The 22,944-nt window shown below is 35.3% G+C and overlaps 4 protein-coding genes and 1 long non-coding RNA gene across 7 annotated transcripts; 3 read left to right on the top strand and 2 right to left on the bottom strand.

Moving 5' to 3' along the window:
* The first annotated feature begins 540 nt into the window (after window positions 1–540).
* On the top strand, window positions 541–3,097 carry LOC140957451 (transcription factor bHLH18-like). 2 transcript variants are annotated; one of them, XM_073414722.1, is made up of 5 exons: window positions 541–630; window positions 712–757; window positions 904–1,404; window positions 1,578–1,961; window positions 2,385–3,097. In XM_073414722.1, exons 2-5 carry the CDS (start codon window positions 722–724, stop codon window positions 2,457–2,459), a joined length of 996 nt encoding a protein of 331 aa, XP_073270823.1. In that variant the 5' UTR covers window positions 541–630; window positions 712–721; the 3' UTR covers window positions 2,460–3,097. The 2 variants fall into 2 exon arrangements, with proteins under 2 accessions (XP_073270823.1, XP_073270824.1); XM_073414723.1 differs by lacking the exon at window positions 541–630 and having other exon boundaries at window positions 645–757.
* A 5,435-nt stretch (window positions 3,098–8,532) lies between these two features.
* Window positions 8,533–11,009, top strand: LOC140957813 (soluble inorganic pyrophosphatase 6, chloroplastic). The gene is made up of 6 exons (XM_073415203.1): window positions 8,533–8,841; window positions 9,381–9,541; window positions 9,862–9,962; window positions 10,101–10,282; window positions 10,481–10,579; window positions 10,677–11,009. The coding sequence occupies exons 1-6, from the start codon at window positions 8,596–8,598 to the stop codon at window positions 10,767–10,769; spliced, it is 882 nt and encodes a 293-aa protein (XP_073271304.1). The 5' UTR covers window positions 8,533–8,595; the 3' UTR covers window positions 10,770–11,009.
* LOC140957814 (uncharacterized) lies at window positions 10,701–11,945 on the bottom strand. Its single transcript, XR_012171695.1, has 2 exons — window positions 11,767–11,945; window positions 10,701–11,717 (listed from the first exon to the last, which is right to left on the bottom strand). It is a non-coding gene; the product is annotated as an uncharacterized lncRNA (long non-coding RNA).
* A 921-nt stretch (window positions 11,946–12,866) lies between these two features.
* On the bottom strand, window positions 12,867–19,791 carry LOC140957255 (probable sphingolipid transporter spinster homolog 2). 2 transcript variants are annotated; one of them, XM_073414407.1, is made up of 16 exons: window positions 19,459–19,791; window positions 18,882–19,013; window positions 17,444–17,545; window positions 17,020–17,124; window positions 16,843–16,918; window positions 16,320–16,394; window positions 16,014–16,113; window positions 15,879–15,941; window positions 15,468–15,522; window positions 15,236–15,312; window positions 15,026–15,102; window positions 14,772–14,885; window positions 14,363–14,482; window positions 14,002–14,130; window positions 13,267–13,345; window positions 12,867–13,040 (listed from the first exon to the last, which is right to left on the bottom strand). In XM_073414407.1, the coding sequence occupies exons 1-16, from the start codon at window positions 19,638–19,640 to the stop codon at window positions 12,925–12,927; spliced, it is 1,602 nt and encodes a 533-aa protein (XP_073270508.1). In that variant the 5' UTR covers window positions 19,641–19,791; the 3' UTR covers window positions 12,867–12,924. The 2 variants fall into 2 exon arrangements, with proteins under 2 accessions (XP_073270508.1, XP_073270509.1); XM_073414408.1 differs by lacking the exon at window positions 19,459–19,791 and adding an exon at window positions 19,106–19,432.
* Window positions 19,792–21,476: 1,685 nt separating this feature from the next.
* Window positions 21,477–22,944, top strand: LOC140958056 (uncharacterized). The gene is made up of 2 exons (XM_073415454.1): window positions 21,477–21,507; window positions 21,704–22,944. The coding sequence occupies exons 1-2, from the start codon at window positions 21,477–21,479 to the stop codon at window positions 22,942–22,944; spliced, it is 1,272 nt and encodes a 423-aa protein (XP_073271555.1).

The following is a 22,944-nucleotide window of genomic DNA, read 5'->3' as shown; positions in this document are numbered from 1 at the left end:
ACAAAACTAGCCTTGCAAGTCAGTCATGGCTTCTATTTATATAAACATAAAATTTTTTATAAAATCAATTTTATGAAACTGAATCAATTCATAAAAAAATATTATTTTTTATATGAATTTATTTTACGAATATAGATTCACATGCTATTGTGTAAAAGTCTGTACGTAAGACATGTAACCAAAACCTCCCAAAATATGGAAACAGAAAGCTACTGCAAGTTGACCTAAGAGCCAGATATTAGTGTACACCTGGACAAAGTTATAATTGGTACGATTTTTCCATATGCAAATCTCACAATTTCAACGCCCAAAAAGTCTAAATTTAAGACAACCAATTTAGCCGCCTACCAACATTTTTTATACCAAACAACATGTTTATATTATTAATGATGAAAGAGTTGTTCAAATTTCCAGTGGCCAGTCACATCAGCTTGCACTGACTGAGAAAATATTGAAAAAATTATACATAAATTTTCTATACGCGTGAGCTTTTATAATAAAACTTTAGGTTATAAAATAAAAACATAATTATTGGGTCTGTTCATTTCTATATAAGTAGCTTACCATATTTGTTGGACCAATAAATTGAAAGAGCGACCTCCTTAATTGCAAGGACTTTTGAGGAGAAAAGTTAGGCTTTTTCCACACAAATTTGATATTGTAAGTTTAAAATTTTCATTCAAGATTAACATGTTTTGGCCTTTCATGCAGGTTGAAATTGATGGAGATCTCATGTTTCAGAAGCTTGGCTGAAATGGTAAGATATTAAAGATTCATGTTTAATTAAGGTTGATTTTTCAGACAAGAAGTGCTGTTATTTTTGGCCATTTGGTGGCAAAAATCTTGTGGAAGTCACATATTTATAAATAAAAAAAACATTTGATTTGGTTTCTCCATTTATAGGGAATGGATGATCCTCTTTTCTTCCAGCAATGGCCTGTTAATTCACTCGAAGAACTCGGTTCCATGCCGATTGCCTCAGCGTTTTGTCATGAAGATATGCATCAGCCTTACTCACTACCGTCCTTGCCTGACTTCAAACGTGAGGCGGAGTCGACTCAATCTTCGGCAAACAGACCATTGAAGCAGCTCAAGACGAGCCCATGGAGTACTCCAAATAATTATGCCAATCATGATCGAGCAGGAACTCTTGTACCGATGCCTAAAGAGGAGACAATGTCTCCTTTCAGTATTCTAAATTTTCCCTCCGAATCTGTTGTCTCGCAATCTTCATCGATGAACGAGAATCATGTGCTAAAACCTTGTCAAGGTGCTAAAAGAATCAGCGGTAACACAAGGGTACTTACTCAGGCGCAGGATCATATTTTAGCTGAGAGGAGACGGAGGGAGAAGCTCAGCCAAAGATTCATAGCTTTGTCTGCTCTTGTCCCCGGATTGAAAAAGGTATCCCTCTTTGTTTCCTAGTTTCATACCAATCTTATAAACACATATTTTTCGCAACCGGCACCGATAGTTTAATTTCCTGAAACGAATTGTTTAGTTGGCTGGCCACAAGTCTCTATTATCTTGTAATGAATTATGACACCGAAAATTTTCTTGGTGATGTTTTCTTAAAGATGGACAAGGCTTCTGTTCTTGGAGATGCTATCAAGTACATGAAACAACTGCAAGAAAAAGTCAAGTTTCTGGAGGACAAAGACAAGAAGAAACCCTCTGAATCTGTTGTTTATGTGAAGAAATACGTGCATTATACAAACAGCGCTGATGAGGATTCGACGTCTGATGAAAGATTTTCTAATGGTCCCATGATATCTGAATCACTCCCAGAAATTAAGGTTAGATTTTGCGATAAGGATATCTTGATCAGCATTCACTGCGAGAAAAGGAAAGGGTTGCTTGAAAAAACAGTCGCTGAGATCGAGAAGCTCCATTTATCCGTTGTTAGCAGCAGTTTGATATCCTTCGGAGATTCTGCTCTGGATGTCACAATACTTGCACAGGTAATATTTAGTGGTTATCAAGAACAAATTAAATTTCTTTCTATTAGATTTACAAGTTTATTGATTTTTTAGCGAAATTGAATCTAATTTTTGTTCAGCAAAACCTTAATTTTTTTTGGACCCCTTAAAATTCGTTGTGAGGCTGGTACTGCCGCTTGAACCTCGCCTCAGGTCGAACTTTATTCGTGGCAGATTATGTTCATCTTCGTCCGAGCGGGGTAACCTCATGCTCACCCTCTGAACTAGACGTGTTTGTTGCATCAGGAGTACCGGTAGTATTAGCCCAACTGAAAACACATTTTTTCCTCAAATTCGAGTTCTTGCACGTTAAAATCTTATACATATAATTTAGCTTCATTGTTCCCTTGATATTTCCAGATCTGTCCCAATATCTACCTTACATAAACTTGTTATTTCATGCAGAAGGATGAAGAATTCACCATGACCATGAAGGAACTAGTAAATAATCTATGCAGCGCCGTCAAGCCATTCCTTTGAAACGATCGAAGTTCCCACCTTAATCGTTCTTGGAAATAATCAATAACCGTAGTGTTTTAGCGACAGATTCTATGCTTCAACTGTGGCAGCCCGTACCGTAGCATGGGGTGAAGCCCCCCTTCCGAAAAATGGGGCGGATGACGACCAAATGTTTTATGGTATGGGCTGTTGATTGCCCACCTGGTGATATACGAATGCCCCGTTTCTTAGTATATAATAATCTTTGTTTTGCCAATTTTCTAGCTATGAAGCCCGCGAGCCCTCCACCATTTCAAGCCATTGCAGACCTCCTAAACCGAATCTTGTTTTGCTATGGGGTACATTTTTAAGAAGGGTTTTTTCCCCACTCTTTTTACATGGTTGAAGCCATGTTATAGCCCACCCTTCTGTCTCAAAGTGAGCTTACCTCGTACTTACATCAAGGGTTCTGTTTTTTTATGGGAGATTAAAGGTTGTTTTTGGTTGGATGTATGGCAGATATTTGTAGCAGAAAATTAGGTTGTAATTGGTCTGTTGTGTTTTTGAAGTGTTTTCTTCTGGGACTCTTTTCTCTGTGTTAGGTGTTGGTACAAAGAACTCGTGAATCTTTCCACTATCGTGTTTTTAGCTTCCTAATAAAATTTATTTTACTTTTTTTTACATGTATTTTAAATATTGATTGATTGATTTATTTTGTTGACAAGTTATGATCGACACTAACCTTATATTTTATGTGAAGAAGAATATAAATTCTCACAACCCACACATTGTCTCTAAGAGTTTTCTTTTTCTAAAAAAATAAAATAAACTTTCGACGTTGTTTTCTACATTATCCGCGAGTATTTATGAATATACCTTATTAAAACATTTTTCATTGCATGAAATTTCAATATTTTTTTTTGGGTATTTATTGTTTTGGAGTTTAGCTAATTTTTATGTAAAACTATATATGAACACTTATATTGAAACTAGTTGTGATTATTTTGCTATAGTTTGTAACTATTAATTTTTGGATAGCGTGTAATTGCTTAAAAAAATAATAATGATGAAATTATATTAAATATTTTTTTATTTTGTATAGATAACGTGTGATTTTTTTAAAAATTTTGAGGAACATATAAGATATGATAGTTATGAACATATTATAAATGTACTAAAATAAAATTTTATGACATTTTTTAGCCCGATAAAAATAGTGCATACATTGAATTACAATAGACTTTCATATCTTGATATACTCATGATCATCAGTCTAATTTAGTGGCGATGCACGTGTACTCAAAAAATCTGCAATGTTATTGTACTTGTTTTGTGATTTTTTTTTATCACAAAATTTGTTTTATTATTGAGATTAAGAAATATACTTGGTTACAAATTTTACAAACTAATAAGAAAAATTTCCAAGCTTCCAAACAAAGGAAGTTGTGATTCTTAAGTAGTCAGAGGTCTACCAAAACCATCTCTTCATTTATGTGAAGCAATGATTGTACATAATTCTTCACAACATCAACATTATGAAAAAATAGATTTCGAGACATTGCTTCATTATACATTGAACTTTCATCAAATAATAATTCATTAGACTACTATCGATAAAACATTAGTTCAACCCAACTGAATTTTCGGATATTTTGGGAAAATTACTTGTTCAACCTTCTCTGATCAATATCACGATACTAACAAGTGGTTCAGAGTGGGTTAATCTTTGTATATGAACAATAATACTACATGCATTTTTCTGCAAGATACCAATGCTCTAAAAAATACCAATATTCTCAAAAGAAGATTTTAATTGTGGAAAATCAGAATACAATCTCATCTAGCTGCTCAAGATGACGATATGTGATACGTAATATCTGACATACCAGTGAAAATCATGAAACCAAATGAAGCCTTAGCTCTATATGAAGGAGCACCAAAGATGGTCGAAAAACCAAGAATGGAATGGACCAGTGAGGATAAGAAAGAAAATCTAGAATATTGGCAAAGGACATACTCAACAAGACTTTGGACAAAAATACTTTGGAAAAGATGCATGGATTATAAATGCCATCAAAAGACAGAAAAAGTCTCGGTTTTAGTAATAGTGAAAGCAGTCCCACTGATAGCAATGCTCAATCATAATTAGGGGTGTTCAAACTTCGAATAAAATCGAAAAAATCGAAAATTCAAACCGAAAAAACCGAACACCGAACCGAACCGAACCGAAAGCCGAATTTTGTAATTCGGATATAAATGTTAAAATCGAAGTTTATTTGGTTCGGTTTCAGATTATATATGTCAAAACCGAAAAAACCGAAAAAACCAAAATTTCATTAAATTAATAATTTTTTTATATTTTTATTTATATTATATATTTTGATATGATATTTAGTGAATGAAAAATCATTTTGAACAATTTTTAGTTGATTGTTTTTTGTTTAATTAATTTAGACCTTATATTTAAATATTTTACTAAAAAAACATGTAGAAAGTTAACATATTATATTTTACAATATATTTATATTATTAATTTAAATAATTATACCAAACCGAATTATCCGACCGAAATAACCGAACCATTTTAGTAGAAAACCGAACCGAAGAAAAATGGTTCGGATATCGGATTATATATTTCTAAAATCAAAAACCGAAAAAATCGAAAACCGAATCGAACCGACCGATGAACACCCCTAATCATAATAGACGAAGACAAGGCTAAAATAATTATCTTTTAAAGATCTAATATGATATATGAACATCAAGAACCTGTTTTTCTATTTGAGAATCTTGGAGATTTGATGAACAAAAGCTGAAATTTCGGTATTACTTATACACCTAAGAGAAAATACACTCAGCTTAACTAGTTTGGTCATAGATCTAAGTTCGGCAGGGTATAACTCTATGAAGGGTAAGTCTCATTGATACTATAAAAAACAAGCATGTTCAGAAAAGATACATGTTGAACAATGAAGAAAAAAAGGTGAAACAACATTTTGTTACCAACACTTGAAAAGCACAACCCAAGCATGTTTTTGCACAATCCTTGACGAACAAACAAAGTGTTCGGCCAATCAGGTTGATCCAAGTGCTAGTTCTAAAAGGAATAATCCAGTTAGGACCAAATTAGGATTGTGTACCAGTTAGTCATAACTGTTTTGTAGGATAAACAAGAAAAAGTGCTGAAAGATTCAGTCTGGTACCTGGAGTGTAGATGCTTAAAGTACACGACTGATCAAGCTCAACTGTTAACAGGTCTAATCAAGATTAGCCAAGTAGATTACAGAAGATTTATTTGGAAATAAATAGCGAAGATTAAGTAAATATGAACAAGAGGATTCATCTATCTCAAGAGCTGGAAATTCCAAACCAGTTAGCCAAGCAGATTACTGAAGATCAAGAAGAATTTGTTGATAACAAAGCTGATCTAAACCCAACTGAAGTTAACCAACCGATGATATCTTTGAAGATGAGCCCTTTACTGAAAATTTTCACAACACTGATAGCAATCCTATCGCAGAACGATGCTACAGATGTTGCAAAATTCATCCACCTTTGTTGGTGATTGATAGCACCTTTGCGTCCCTTAGATCTAGACAACAAATGATAAATGAATGTTTGTATGTTGCACTCATTTCACAAATAGAACCTAAGAAAATTGATGAAACACTTACGGATAGTAGTTGGATAGAATCCATGTGGGATGAACTTAATCAATTTGAAAGAAATAAGACATGGTGTTTAGTAACTAGGCCTAATCATCAATCAATTATAGGAACTCGATTGGTTTAAAGGAATAAAATAAATGAAAAAAGAATTGTAATTAGAAATAAAGCCTTATTAGTTTCACAAAGTTTTAGAAAAGAAAAAGACATATATTTTGATGAAACCTTTGCTCCAGTAGCTAGATTTGGGGAATTAGAATTTTCCTTGCATATCATGTTTATAAAAATTTCAAGGTGTTTTTTCGGATAGAATTCGAGAGTGAATTCCTGAATGAACTACTGCAAGAAGAACTATATGTTTAACAGCCTCGAGGTTTTGTCAATCATATTTTACCTACTCATGTTTTTAAATTGAACAAAACTTTGTATGTTTAAAGCAAGCACCACGAGCCTAATATAACATTTTATCACAACTCTTACTTGATCATGATTTCACCATTTGGTCAATTAACAAGATTATGTTCACTTTTAGTAAAAATGATCATAATCTGTTTGTGCAAGCTTAACGGTTCCAAAAGTTGTTATGTACAGATAATATTGTTTTGATTTAATCAGCCTGACTGAAGAATGTAACTCTGACATTTTAAAAAATAATACTGAATCACTCAGAATGTGACTGTTATGCATTTAGTGAGGTTTGAAATATCTTACTAATTTATCCGAGATCAACTGTTCCGAGAGATCAGTTTTCTTCGAGAATTCATTTCAGCTAAGGTTTTTTTTTTTTATTTTAAATAGCTAGTTAGCTTTAGTTCGGTCAACCTTAGATTATTTCGTAAATCACCAAAACTTTAATTGTCCAACAGAAGATATTAGAATTTCGAGCAAGGAAAGGGTGGATTATGAGAATAATAATATCCAAAAAGTTTGAGCAAAGTCGAGTAGCATCTAGACACCTTGTTTGAGCCATTTTCGAGCAACAAGTAGTTTCTTCACATTTTTTTGAGCAAGATTTCAGTAAGTGGGGTTTTCATTTTAAAAGATTATATATGCTTTTTAAAAAGATCGAACATGCTATGCTTTATTTAATATTTGAGAATTTCGTTACATTTCGTCTCGTTAAGTTATTTCAATTTTTGAATTTTAAGCAATGTTGTGAAACGAGTTTAAAATAGGAAAGGAATTCCGAAACATTATATGATATTATATGATACAGTCTATACACAGTGAGACTATAAGCGTTATATGGCTTCAACCCTTAGATGAGTAACATATAGTGGACTGATCAGTAAATCATAAATAATAAGACACAATTTCAATGTTATATGGTGATTATGTTCTGTTTTACGACATGTTCTAAGCTATGTCTCAAAATCTAGCCACACTATGTTTTTTCTTTTATTGCAACACGCTACAGCGACATACGACTTTTGAAATTTACATTTGTATATGTGTGTGTGTGTACAAGTAGGAGTCGACCCCTAATTGTTGAGTGTTTCTCCAAGTATTCCCTCTTCTCTCTTCAGATAAGAATGAAAATTAGTTAGATAGGGACGATCAAAATATGTTTTTGTGGCTGGTGATGAAGATCAATCTCTAGTTCGAGCACTCGTTTCAGTTCTGTTATCTTTATTGTATTTCAGTTGTAAATGTTTCCGCAATTTATTTCGTCTTTGTACTGTAAAGATAATTATTATTATAAAATAGACTCATTTTGGTTATTCTATAACACGAGGCATGTTTAGATAGTAAATAGTATAATTCACTATTTCAAATTGTGGTGTTTTCCTATTTTTAAAATTTTAAAATAATAAAATTTGAAAACATATTTTAAATCATTGAACAAGTAAAAACCCAATAATAAATAGTATATTTAAGGATTTGAGAGTATTTATGTCCTTTGAGGTAATAAAAAGTTTAAAAGACATGAGCAATTGCTTTTAAGTGTGTGCAACTATAATTTTCGACGCTCGAGTTTTTTTTTCAAAACTAAAACTAAAAATAAAAATAAAAATTTTAATTAATTTTTTATAAGATGTTTTATATTATATACAAATCTGGCGACATTTAGGCAAAAACTTATGTGAAACGGTCTCACCGGTCGTATTTTGTGAGACAAATCTCTTATTTGGGTCATCCATGAAAAAGTATTACTTTTTATGCTAAGAGTATTACATTTTATTGTGAATATCGGTAGGATTGACTCGTCTCACGGATAAATATTCGTGAGACCGTCTCACAAGATACCTATCACAAAATTTAATAACTAATTAATTATTTTAATAAGATATTATTGGCCCTTATTTATTAATATGAAAAACAAAAGAAGGTTAACAAAATTATGCTTCACTTGGTAATAAAAATAATAAACAAAAAACCACAAAAAGAATATAAATATAAAATACAAAAAGGAAAAATTTTAATAATCCTAGCTCTCTCAGCCGTCACAATTTAAAGTCTTGTGTGGTTCACATTGTAGAACACTACAAAAAAGCTCTCTCAGCAGGCAAAAAATGGCGGCCGCGAGAATTATTGCGTCAGCAAGCGGTGCTCTAAATGCCTCTCTTTTGTCCAGAGTACCTCTGAAAGGAAACCCTCAAAGCCTAAGACTTGGCTTTAGCAACAACAGATTGCCAACGCTGAAGAGGAGATTATTTACTTGCAATGCAATTTTTAATCCGCAGTTTCAGACTAAGGAAGAGGGCCAGCCAGAGACCCTTGACTACCGTGTTTTCTTCGTCGACAATTCTGGGAAAAAGGTATAAAAAAAACGTGGGAATTTGTTGCAGTGTGATTTTCTTGATTTTAGGATGATTAATTGGTTATTGGATGCTTTTGCTGTGTTCGATTGTTTTGATTGGAAGGATGGATTCTTAGTGGGTTTTAATTGACTAATCTATGTTCTGTTGGAGCTTGGATTTGTGAAATTTGAGACTGTTGGGAAGATGGTATATTTTGAATTTAAAGCTTACTTTTTTTTTTTTAACAGAACATATATTATTTTCTTAAAAGTCCTCCTCTTCATGTTACATCAGTTAGCCAAAAAGGGGACAAAATTACCATCGAATAGTAATATTTTTGCAAATTTTTGTAAATCCTTACACGTTGAGAAAAAATTTCCTATGATAAACACCTAGATCAAATCAGTAATGGAAGTAAATTGTAGAAAAATGTGTGCCTGTGTTTCTTTTCTCTATTTGCGGTACCAGCAATTTTAGATTTAAGCATAAAATTCTTGCGAAGATGTGGATTACTGTTATTAAGCTGATGGATACCATTTTTTTCATTTGGCATGTAGATTTCCCCTTGGCATGATATACCACTACAGTTGGGTGATGGCGTGTTTAATTTCATTGTTGAGATTCCAAAAGAATCAAGCGCAAAGATGGAGATTGCTACTGATGAGGTGTTTACTCCTATTAAGCAAGATACTAAGAAGGGGAAACTTCGATATTACCCGTAAGAGTTTCCTCAATACTTTTTGCGCTTTGTATCATCATGTGCCTTTCCTTAATGTATTTTATCTATTGCTCCGTCAAAGGAATGAAAGGGCTCTCTTTACTTGGAACTCGAGCTTTTAATTTATTTCATTGAACGTGAAGCAAAATATAGTTTTCTGATTCATCTTTTCCTTTAAATGTAATACACATTATTAAGCAGTATTGCAGAAGAAAATGGTGAAAAGAGAGCAAGGAGATACAAGCATGATATCTGCATTGTGCTTTAATGTTTATATATGTCATTTAGCCTCTTGAGCCACCCCTCTTGCTTTTTTGCAGATACAATATTAATTGGAACTATGGATTGCTTCCACAAACATGGGAAGATCCTGCATTTGCAAATCTTGACGTTGAGGGGGCATTTGGAGACAATGATCCTGGTATCATATCATCCTTTTCAACTTCATAGCTATCCTTCTTCAATTAAACCTATTTTAATATGTCCCAAGCAGATGGAAACTCAGAAATAAAGCAAGCAAGCTAGCTAGCTAAAATAATCATTGGCAATTTTCTTGTAGTTGATGTTGTTGAGATAGGACAAAGCCAGGCGAAAATCGGGCAAGTGTTGAAAGTGAAGCCCCTGGCCGCTTTGGCTATGATTGATGAAGGGGAACTTGACTGGAAAATTGTTGCAATTTCATTGGATGATCCTAGAGCTTCACTTGTGAATGATGTTGATGATGTTGAAAAGCATTTTCCGGTATGCAAAATGAACACTTTTTGGTGCAAGACTACATGATACTCCTACAAATTCAGTCCGAACTATCATATGCTTATATCATTGGCTTTATCATGAACTTTCGCATTCTCTATATCATGAGAGATTATAACGTATTTAAATACTTTAGTTGTCTGTTTTTCACCAGTTCACATGAACTCATTGCAAAAAATTTCATAGGGAACTCTCACTGCAATTAGGGATTGGTTCAGAGACTACAAGATTCCTGATGGAAAACCTGCCAATAGGTTCGGTCTTGGCAACAAGCCCGCAAACAAGGTATTATGTCGAACACTGATCAGAAATATTTCGTTTCCTGTCGGATTCTTTTTTTTTGTTCAGGTCTTTTATGAATCTCGGTTTGTCAATGATACAGGATTATGCTCTTAAAGTTATCACCGAAACTAACGAGTCTTGGGCTAAACTTGTGAAAAGATCAATCCCAGCTGGTGAACTTTCACTTGCTTGAGGTAAATATAGAGCTTGCGCTCTTGATTTTCTATAGACACCAAAAAGCCTCTTGTTATCATCCTCTTATTTATCTGCAGAGATCAAACGAATTTTGTGTATTATTATTATTGGGTGATTGAGGTTTGTTGTTTTTGGAAATACAACTGTTTCGCACTTCTTCAAATGTGCTGGCCTACAAAAAGGCTTCGTTAGTGAAGGGATTTTGCTTTAAGAAATCATGCAAGTAGTTATTATTTTATGTGCCTCTAAACCAAGTGATTTCCCATTCTCATTAATAACTTGCGCATTCAGCCTATGTGAAGTCAATGGTTGAGCCTTGAAGTGATATTGCCAGAGAACTTTTGACACTGTAACTGAGCAGGAAATGCAAGATTTTTGGATTGAATTTTGTTATGTCTCGTGTGAGAGGCAGCAAATATAATATCAGTGAGTTAATTAATAATGAAATGGAACTGGCAGAAGATTTGAAATTGGTTCTGTACATCAATATAAAAAGCACGGGAGAAGAAAAATTTCACCGCTAGATAATACATAATATACAGATCTCAGGCCAGCTTGACTTGTGAGTACCACTTTTTGCCTATTTTTTTAATTATTCCACAGTTTGATCATCAACCGCAGCAGACTTTGGCAACTTTTCTCGATCCCTTTTCCCTGGTTCAGATGTCGAGGGGTAAAGATCAACAATGGACTCCTTTTCTTTTGATCTTGTTTCGGAAATGGAACTGCAATATGAAACCCATTTCGCTAAGGAAAGTTTTACCAAGAAAGTTGGCTCAGATGTTGATGCCTGAGAAGCCGATGATGACCGAGACATCGGCCTGGTGTGTCGGCCTAGTGTGAGCATAGCTGCAGTTGGGGCCATCTCTTATCTGATATTCAAGAAAATGGTTCCTAAGGTGGTGGGAGGCTTTACTTATCTGTGCTTGAGTAGGGGAAGAACAACCTGTGGGCGCTGCTTTATAAAATCTGTGCATGAGTAGGGGAAGAACAACCTGTGGGCGCTGCTTTATTTTTCAAAACTGCAGGTTGGATTTCAGTGGGAAATCTGTCAAAGCAAGCCCCCGGGAAAAAAAAGAGCATTAAAGAGTTTAAGTTAAACAATAAATCGTGGCCAATTTTTAAAATTATATCAAAACATATATTTTAAGGTAGAATTATATTATTTAATGTCTTTTTTGAGACGATAATACAGCGTGAGACGGGTTAACTTTACTCATATTTACAATAATAAGTATTTTTTTTACATTAAAAATAATATTTTTTCATGAGTGATTCAAATAAAAGATTTGTCACACAAAATAGACTCGTGAGACTCTATAACATAAGTTTTTTCATATTTATTATTTTTTGAATTATATTTTTATTAAAAATTTTATTAAATAATCTATCTAGTTGAACATCGACGATAGTTATACGGATCAAATAATTTATTGTATAGAAGATGTATAACATTTTATGTATATAATAAGTATCAGTCGTGTATATGTTGTGTGTTTGTATAGTTATTATTATTATTTGTTAGAATAATTTATTATATTAATTTTGGGAGTTAAACTGTTTAATTTACCAATGTTTTATATAAAATTATATATAATTAATTTGAATTTTTTTTAATTGTATTATTTTAGTGAGTAATTATTTTGTAAATTTTCATTAATGAGATGATACACGTAGTTGGAAATTCAATTGATAAGTTAGACGTGGGTTTTTATTTATGCATGCAAGTTTGACATTCTTAAGATTCAATCGTGTCTCACAAAATACTTGTTTATTTATGTATATTAATTAATTATTATTATTATTTTTTTTTACATATAATCATTTTATTTGTCGTGATGTATGAATTTGATTAATTGTTTAATCTATGAAAGAAACCTTTAAACTATTTATTTTTATACCTATAAAAAAATAAAATAAATTAAAAAATTTAAATTGCATGCTTTATATAAATTTCTTAGATACCATGACAGCCAAGAAGTTTATTCATTTGCAAAGAGGAATTTATGTATTCACAATGAAGGTTAAGGGAAACCAACCAAAAAAAAAAGAAGAAGAAGCGATAGCTATTAACCAAACAGAATTTTTTTTAAAAAAAAAAAAAATCATGGCCAACACAAGTGTAAAATAAAAGCCAGCAAAATTCAAGAAAATTATGCTGTTTCAGCTGTCCTCTGATCAAGCAATGGTGTTGAATTTGCCTTGTTAACAACAGCAACTGGATCCTCGTTATCTTCGTTGTAACGATCCACGCTATGAAGGAAAACCCCTGAAAAATTAAGAAACATCCCGAAAACATCACATTTGGTTCATATCTAGCATGATCACAACGCGTTCTTACTCCGTTTTAATTCCTAATCGTCCCTCGTGTCATTGGCTTGACAAGGTCCCCAGAATATATCAAAGTATTTATTCGATATCGATAAACCCGTGAAAAATAAATGCTGGCTCCAACATGATATAAAACAAAAATGAGTTTTGATGAAAATCATTACCTATGAACCATATTCCAGCTGCCAGGAACAGAATAGAAGTTAAAATAAGAGCAGTCGACCTCCAATTATTAATTTTATCCTGCGGAGTTAATCATTTATTAGAATTGAATCACCAGAAATTGACAATGTTTCCTATCTTTAAGATAAGGCGTCTTTGCTGCTCTATCAAAAGTTAGAGCTGATGATATCTGTGTAACTCAAAATTTTCATTGAAATTCAAACACCATATTTCAGTCATTGTGAAAGGAGATTGAAAAGAATTTTATTCCCAATAAATGCACCAATTAGGCAATGAAAACTCATGAAAATTTAATGCATGAGCTAGGCTTGGTTACCAATCATAGGAACAAGAGTTTATTATTTACTAAAAATGCACCACAATTAGGCAATTACAACTAATGGAAATCAAACGTATAAGCTAGGCTCAGATACCAATTATTGAAACAACCGTATGTTATTTTACTAAAAATTATAGTCAATGATAACTATACAACTCGAATCTTTCAAGATACGCATCTCTCTGCATACCACCTTCTAGTAACTGGAATTATTGCTCCCTACCATGGTCTTATTCTCAAAGTTCATAGTCGGTACAGTAACCATGTTAAGATAAATTGCCATATCCAATTCTCATGATATATTGCCTTTATCTGGCTTGACTGAAATCAAAATCTGAAGACCGACAATGGGTGCTGACTGCTGATTATAATCAATTAAAGAAACAACGAAGCAAACCTGGAGAAGCCCGACAAGGGGAGAAGATGGCACATCACCGAATATGTGAATGGATACTGTAGATATGGCCATGGATAATGGCCGCAGGCTAGGCTTAACACAATGCAGACAAACAAAATTTACTGGGGCCTGTAGGCAAAAGAAAAATCTAGATAAGTCTGGTAACAATTAACATTCACTTAAAAAATTCAACATGTTAATTTTAGGAAATAGAAGAAATGATAGAGACGATCATGTTCGGCACCCTTTACTAATTAGCACCCTTTTCAATTCCACAACATAGGATCGAAATACTAATCAAATACCGAATAGGTGATCCAAGAACAGTTGAAATCAAGAAGATAAACAGGAAACATAATACCTGTGTAGCAAACACCAGTAGCTCTCCTATAGCAAACATAGCCAAAAATGCATAAAGGCTCTTGAAGCAAAAAGCTGCAAAGCAAAATGCTGCTCCTAAAAATGTGGCCACTGATAGAAGCTGATTCAAAATTTGAAGTGTGAACACTTTGTTGATTAAACACAAACATATATGTATGGAATTATAAATATAACAAACCCACTTTTGGTAATTATTTAGCTAGGAAAAAAAAAGATTTTAAACAGAGATTGCTCCCAAGAGGCTTGGGATGCATACAACGTAGTGCAGTAAATCAAGTTTGATTAAATCATACAATTGTTCCATACAAATTTCAAACTGATGAGACAGTAATAAGTGATTGGATTTAGATGCTAAATCAATATGTGAAAGTAACAACGAAAAGGCCAACCTTAAAAGCATTTGGTAAAGTGGAAGTCATAAGATCAAGAACAAACCCACCAGCTAAAGATCCCAGAATTCCGCACACAGCTGTAACACCTCCAAACATATAATCTGCATTGCTCTGGATACAAATAAAAAATATATCAAGTGTTGTAAAATATGTAAAGTCAAATTGAGTGAAATGAAGAGACCCCTCAAAGTGACAGAAAAACACTAAATGGCTAATATGACAACACATTATACAGGCCATGAAGATGTTACCATGTGATATATATTATAGCCTGCCTTAGGTCCCCAATAGGAATAGGCACCAATGACAAAATTATAGGCAATGTAACCTGCAATAGCCATTCAAAAGAAAATTACAAATACGAGGTGGCACTCTCAGTTTGTAGTTAATCAGCTAATGTGTTGGTTGGTAACTATTATGTGTCCTTTTCCACAAGTAAAATCCACAGAAAGAAGATTTACCCAAAACATTCACCACGTAAACCTTCTCAAGACAAAGAGCTTTCATATCTTCCCCAAATACTCTCACACCTGCCAACCTAAAATTACAGAAAACTCAGTGAGAAGGGATTCATTCATGTATGAAATTTACTTCTGACCCTTTCGGACGTAAACCTGATCAGGAAAAACATATTCTTGAATAAAGCATTTCCCTTGGAGAAATCAAAATTAATTCTTGAAACTAACTCCTTACCTAGAAGGTTTTGAACTTTTGTCCGCAACGTCTTCTCTTCTTGAAAGTTCACCACCTTTTTAACCAAAAACGCATTCATAATAATTTGACCACATTCAGCAAATTATAGACCTAGAAAAATGAAGCAACCAGAAACTACAAAACTAAGAAACAAGAGAAACTCAAACAATACCCGAACTAAAAGGAGAAGCCAATTTGTAGATCAAGAAAGGTTTATGAGAGATTTTACTAAAGTCCACTCACTAATATAACATCACAAGTTTACTTAAACACTTATTTGACAGTTTCCGAAATCAACTAATCATTCGGTACTAATGCATCAATAAAATTTATCCAGAAAAAGTTATCACCTAAATCTTAAGGATGTGGTGCTCTATTCTGCAAGTATTCATAAAATATTAAATCCAATACCTTGATCTTCAGAGCTATCTTCTACAGATCTCAATGCATTTTTAGATTCAGCAGGAGAAAAACCTATAGAAATGTCTTAGAAAATGGTGAGTAAAAAAATGGGACCAAAAAATTAAGCAATAGCCCGATATTTACCTTTCAGATGTAAAGGCTTTAATAAAAAGCCTAAAATGACAAATGGGAGCATCAAAATAGCCTCCACCCAGAATGCCCACCGCCAGCTAAATTGACCAATCTACAAGCAATAACCAAAAAAAAAAGCAAAGACAAAAATTAATGGGTTCTATACTGAGCGTAAAAAAATTTCTTTACATTTGAGAAAGAATCCATGGAAAAGAAAAACACTAAGATGGAGTTTGTGTGGGTAAACACTTGATCTGGGAAGAGATCATAATTTGCGAAAAATATGAATAAAATATTTTGCCAGGCAGTTGAACATACCAATCCACCATAAACATATCCAACCGCGATACCAGTTGGTATACACATGTAAAATGCTCCCAGCCATATTGTTCTCTGTCACAAGGATACATAGGACCTAGTAAGGAGATTAGGCTGCAACATAGAAGGAGAAGTATGCTGTTGTTTTAAGACCTGATTTTCTTAAGAGTTTATAAGGACAAATTTAGAATTTAACAAAAATCAAGATTGACATAATCAAGGGCATTCTGAAGAGATTACTCTCATGAATAGAAGACACATTTATTACCCTTAGTCTTTTTCACAAGCCCAAAAACACAGTAACACTGACACTTGCAGTATTCTTGTCAAGCCAATGTGCTTCTTAACACTTCAATAAGTGAATCAGTCAATTAGTTACCTAGAATGAATTCGGTATAGTTCTATATTCGGTATGATTCGACATAAATCTAACAAGGACATGGTTTGAAAGAGTGCCATATGCAAAACACGTGAGAATCTTATAGATATCTTGTGAGACTATAATTAAAGATGGACAACAAACCCGAGCGACTGGAGCATTGTCATCAATGAATGGAGCTGCGAGACTTATAAAAGAAGCCTCGCCAACACCCACTAGCCTATAGAAAACACACACATAAAAGAAAAAAATCATAATGATATAAACAAGGAAATAAATAGCACATAAAACTTCGGTATGATTCAGACAAGCTTTGCTTACATGCGAGCAATGGCAATAGTCCAAAAATTATGTGCAATACCACAAAGAGCAACAGCAAAGGTCCATACTGCCAAACCAACTCCAATAAGCCTAAAGGGATTGAAGCTGCAAAGTTCACATGGAACAAGACTGTAAATTAATTTCAAAAAAAAAAAAGCTTCGAACCTTCAAGTAGGATGTTTCAGATATTTTCTAAGAGTTCAGCTCCTTTTTCCCATCTAATTTTTGCGCACAAAAAATTGTAGTACAGAGGGAAATCATGAAACTGGAGACTAATATTTAACAGAACCCACATAGAGAATGTATCAGCTTGACCGTACTACAGGATAACGATAGCAGAGAGGAAACACCAATTTGACATGAGATGCATACGGATAGATTGGCCAATCACTTTGTGGAGGAAAAAAAAAAGATGATTTATTACCTCTTGGCTGAAGATGCAAATATGGGAGATGCAACAAGGAGTCCCACCATGAAAGCAGATGATATAACTCCATCCTCAAAATTAGACAAGTCAAAATCACCCCTGAATAATTTTGTACCAGAAAATAAGACGGCATAAATATTACTAAACACATACAGAACTTTTCGGTAGAGTTCCTTTCAGTTATTGAAACATTGGTAATTTGTTAAATAATCACATGGTTTATTTGGAATCAACCTATTTGGCCACAGCATCACAGAAATTCATGTAGTAAGAACTACTAAAAAAATTGTCGCACAACAGTCAAAAAAGGTTACCAATTACATAAAAAGCAATGCAAAATAGAGCAGTAAAACACCAGATTTCGCCCAAAACACTGTATTAACTACTACTAGAACACTTCACCTCTTCCTCTCCACGTGATTGCACTATGTACTAACAAGATAAACAAATAGATTTTTCACCACACTCTATTCCATTACATGGCATTTAAGGAAAGAAGGGAGAAGACCGACGCAGTAAGTACTGTTACCAGCGGAGAATCATGTATCTGTTGACGCAAATAGTTATGAAAATAAATTGAAGTAAAAAGGAAAGCAAACAGGAATGAAGATATCAGAATTCAGTTACTCATCATATATCCGTTGATGCACATAGTAATTAAGTAAATTGAAGTAAAACGGAAAGCAAACAGGAAAGGAGATACTAGCATTCAATTGCTTGGTATGGATGTTCCAACCGAGACCAGTTTAATCATTCAATATTTGACCTCCTGCATCCCCTTGAATTATTCTTGAAGGTATAACAGAAAGGGTGTGTTATGGACAGGAATACCCATTAAAATATTACTCTGACATATCTTCCTTCGGTAATAATGAAACAAGGCACCTTATTACCTTATATTGCATGTTCATTAATCCTCCCATGACAACACAATCAAACTAAATTTATTAGAAATCACGGGGGGTATGGATGTTTCAACCGAGGCCAGTTTAATCATTCAATTATTGACCTCCTGCATCCCCTTGAATTATTCTTAAAGGTATAATAGAAAAGGTGTGTTATGGATGGGAATACCCATTAAAATATTACTCTGACATATCTTCCTTCAGTAATGATGAAACAAGGCACCTTACACCTTATATTGCATGTTCATTAATCCTCCCATGACAACACAATCAAACTAAATTTATTAGAAATCACAGGGGCAACAAGTAAAACCCCATCATAGAAACATGTAATGTTCCCTTTTCCAATTTTGTTGCCTTTCTGAATAAGCAATAGGCGTGAAGATGAGATAAAAATGCACATAACATAAACAACATAAGAATGATCAATGATGATAAAAAGGATGCAAGCACACGGAAAACAAAGAGCGACCATTTATTGTCACTATGTGGATTAGTAACCAAAGTTTATAACTGATATAAGAACTTACTGGATTCCACTACCTCCAGAACATGAACCACTTTCTGAACAAGTTTTACGGCTTCCATTAACACCATTACTTGCTATAGCACCACGATCCACGTAATTTATTAAGTTGATTAAACAAAAGATAACAAGCAACCTGCCAAAACAGAAAACAAGATGAACAATTGGAAATTTTGATTGAAATCTAATCGCTGGAGTTTACAGATAGAACAGTATTCAGGCACTGACACAAATAACGTTCTTCAAATCAAGTCACACAGATGAGATATTCAGTCAAAACCGTCCATTTAGACACAATTTGTCAACCATCAATGCCCCATACAAAGGTAATAACTCAAATTTCCCTCCCAAAACAAAATTTTGCACAAGTCCATCCACCAGAATGCATTACTTCAACATCGACCATTACTAGAGAGACAACCTCCCCAATTTCTTAGATACCCACGAGGCAAAAAAGCTCAAGCTTCAAACTTTCTTGATTCCAGTACATATCCCACAATTCCGCAGGAAAATCACAAAATATCACCCCACATACAAACCAAAAAAACATGAAAAAGGGGTGTAGGCGGCCAAAAAGATACCTTTTAGGTGTAAACCACGAAGGGTTGACAGATGAAGATGTATTAGCTCTTGCCATGTTGTTTCCTGCTTCCTTCTCTGTCTCCGCAGGCACAACTGGAGATGGATGCTTCGGCCTTGTGCTTGGGTTTGTTTCCGGGCTTGGGCTCTCATTTGGGTCCTCTGACTTTTCCTTTTCACCCATTGAAAAAGAATCAAACTTCCAACAATATATACCGGTTTTCTAATAATGTTTGACCAGCGTTGTAACTTGTAAGCCACCCGGAGTCCGTGTGGATGGCTTCCTCTTCCTCCTGTCGCTTGTTTTTTACCTTTGGTTATTCTTTTTTTTTACTGCTTTTCTTTTATGGTATTTAATATAACAATGGATAATTTGAGATGATTGAGTTTGTTTTGATTCTTTTAACAAAAAATCTGATCTTTTTGGATTTTATGGCGTTTGATTCTTGATCGTTTCCATCTATTTAGGACGAGATAAAGAAAATTTTACCACTATTTACTTATTAACATAAAACTTATATTTTAACTCGAATAATGAGTTGTCTTGTGGATATAGTTAATTGATTTACAGTTAAATAAATTTTATTTATATGTTATTATTTTAGTCATATCCGAATTATGAGATATACGAATGGAGATTATATATAAGCACCTCATGCATACGTAATACCCATAAAGTAACGAAGAAAGTATAAATTAAATCTAATGTTTTAAAATTCAAAATAGAGTGAAGATAAAAAAATTTACTAAAAAATACTAGGAGAAAATCAAAATAAATTATACAATTGTGGAAATGATCCGGCTAGACGGATGATGAAATATATTTAATATACGCAATATTTTAATAAAACGGCTAGAAATACAAATCAAGACGGAAAAATAATAAATCGTAAAGTAAATGACACAGAGTATTTATGAAAGTTCAAAGGCAATATCATTCTACGTATCTTTTCTTCTAATTAGGAAAGAATTCACTAAAAGACTTTTGATACCCCAGGGATGAACTCATCAAGATCAGGCCCAAACTCTCGGCCCATCTCTAGGGCTCATGAGCAGCCCAGGGATGAACCCATCAAGATCAGGCCCAAACTCCCGGCCCATCTCTAGGGCCCATGAGCAGCCCAGGTATTCTCTTATAAATACGAGGTTTGAGCGTATGATTTTGGAATTCACTATATTGTTTTCAGCAGCACCCTTAGCTGCTCCCCCCATATATCCTCCGTCTCTGACTTGAGCATCGGAGGGGCTACGCCAGGACACCCTCCTGGCCCCCTACTAACGGTCTTATTCTTGATTTCAGGCTCAGGGTGATCTTAAAGCCCACGTCTGAACTAGTGACGCTCGTTGGGATCGGACCCGAAATTTCCCGTGAGTATCACTTGGCGCCGTCTGTGGGAAAACTTGAATTGAGATGTAGAGATGGTAGGCAAGAAAGGAAGTAGAAGAGCTACCTCAGCATCATCGCGTCCTCAGAGGGGACCCGAATAATCTCATGTTGAGACAAGACAGGAACAACCGCGTCTTGAGACGAGACATGAACAACCTCGTCAAGAGACAAGAACCGAGCAACCCCTTCATGAGACAAGGGTCGAGCAAACCCTTCCCAATGAGAATGTGGGGAACTTGACACTAGAGCAGTTGGGCCAATTTATCACCTAGATAGTGGATGAGGTCATGAAGAAGAATCAAGAGTCTATGTTTGCAGGAGAGCAGGCCGCTCGCCAGGAGCGAGAGGAGAATGTCGAAGCCCACCAGAGCAGGGTTGAAGAGTCACAGCCCCTCCAAAGTGGGGAGAACAGTGAGATGGGGGAGATGTGGAAGGAGATACGAATGTTGAGACAGCAGGTAGGAAGCAGGGCGCCGGTACCCAAGAGAGGAAGTCCTTTTTCACTAGCCATCTTGGAAAAAGGACTTCCTCCAAATTTCCGACAGCCAAACGTGGGAGAATATGACGGACATACTGACCCCGGAGAACACTTGGGGAGATTTGAGAATGCGGCTCTGTTGCATTAGTATTCAGATGGAGTCAAGTGTAGGATGTTTCTGGGCACGTTGGTGAGGTCAGCCCAACAATGGTTTAACACCTTGCATCCCAACTCCCTACGATCTTTCGAGGATTTTTCCGTTGCTTCTTGCATAGATTCGCTAGCAGCAGAAAGCACCAAAGAAATTATTTAAGCTTGTTTGTGATGAAGCAGCAAGAAACTGAAACTCTGCTATAATTTATCCGGCGTTTCAACGATGCAGCGCTGGATATACCAGCTGCTTCCCCTGACATCACGATAAGTGCATTTACCCAAGGACTGAGAGGAGGAGAGTTCTTTAAATCGTTGGTCAAGAAACCTCCATCAAGTTATGATGATCTGCTATCTCGGACGGAAAAATATGTAAATCTAGAGGATGCCCAACGACACAAGAGGATGGAGCAGCGGCCCGGGGGAGAAAGAGTTGAGGGAGCGGAGAGAGGAGGAAGGAAGAGGAGTGCAGGGGAAAGGGAGGAGGATAAAGTTAGGGACAGAAGACAATTCTCATCACATGTTCCTTTGGATAGGAGTTGTGACGAGGTGATGGAGGTGAGGGTGCCCGAGGAGAGGGAGGGGAAGTCGCAGAGGGTTGAGTGTAGTGCTCGGCCTCCGCCGTGGGGTAGACAAGAAGGATCCTCATCCGAGAGTGAGCTGAGATCTCGCCCGTCTTCTAGGCGGGTTCGAAGCCCTCCGTGGATAAATCAGAGGGTCGAAGAGCCGAGGGAAGAAGGTCGAGGTCAGGATGTCCCTCGGGAGCATGTTGAACCGAGGAGGGGAACGAATGAGGATAACCACCCTACGAGAGGAATTATGCATATGATCTCGGGGGGTGCTACTGATGGAGATTCCAGACGAGCTCGGAAAGCGCATGGGAGGAGGTTAGAGAATTTTGAAATATCTAGAGGTGCAGACTTACCCCAGGATCCGGTCATCAGTTTTGGGCCGGAAGACCTCCGAGGCGTTGTGACTCCACATAACGATGCCTTGGTGGTGACAGCCACCGTTGCCAATTACGATGTGGCACGAATCTTTATTGATGATGGAAGCTCAGTGAATATCTTGTTCAAGAGCACTCTGGATCAGATGAAGGTGGAGAGATTTGAGTTCGAGCCGATCTCCACTCGTCTATATGGGTTTGCAGGACATGCCATCCCGCCGCTGAGTCAGATTGTTCTACCTCTATCTTTGAGACATGAGCATCGGTGGGTAACGAAGATGACAACATTTACCGTGGTGGACACCCCATCCGCTTTCAATGGAATTCTGGGACGGTCGGCCCTAAAGGATTTTAGAGCTGTAGCTTCCACATATCATCAGAAGCATAAGTTTTCTGTGGGAAAAGGAGTTGGAGTCTTGTGCGGGGACCAAAAAGTCGCGCGTCGGTGTTATGAAGGGGTAGTGAGGGAGGAAGGAAAAAGAGCGTGTGTGGAGATTAACATGATTATGAAAAGAGAAAGTGAGTGA

Source organism: Primulina huaijiensis, chromosome 14 (genome assembly GCF_012295235.1).
Source record: "Primulina huaijiensis isolate GDHJ02 chromosome 14, ASM1229523v2, whole genome shotgun sequence".
NCBI lineage: Eukaryota > Viridiplantae > Streptophyta > Magnoliopsida > Lamiales > Gesneriaceae > Primulina > Primulina huaijiensis.
The sequence above is the reverse complement of the archived record's forward strand: the minus strand, read 5'-3'. Positions and strand labels throughout refer to the sequence as shown.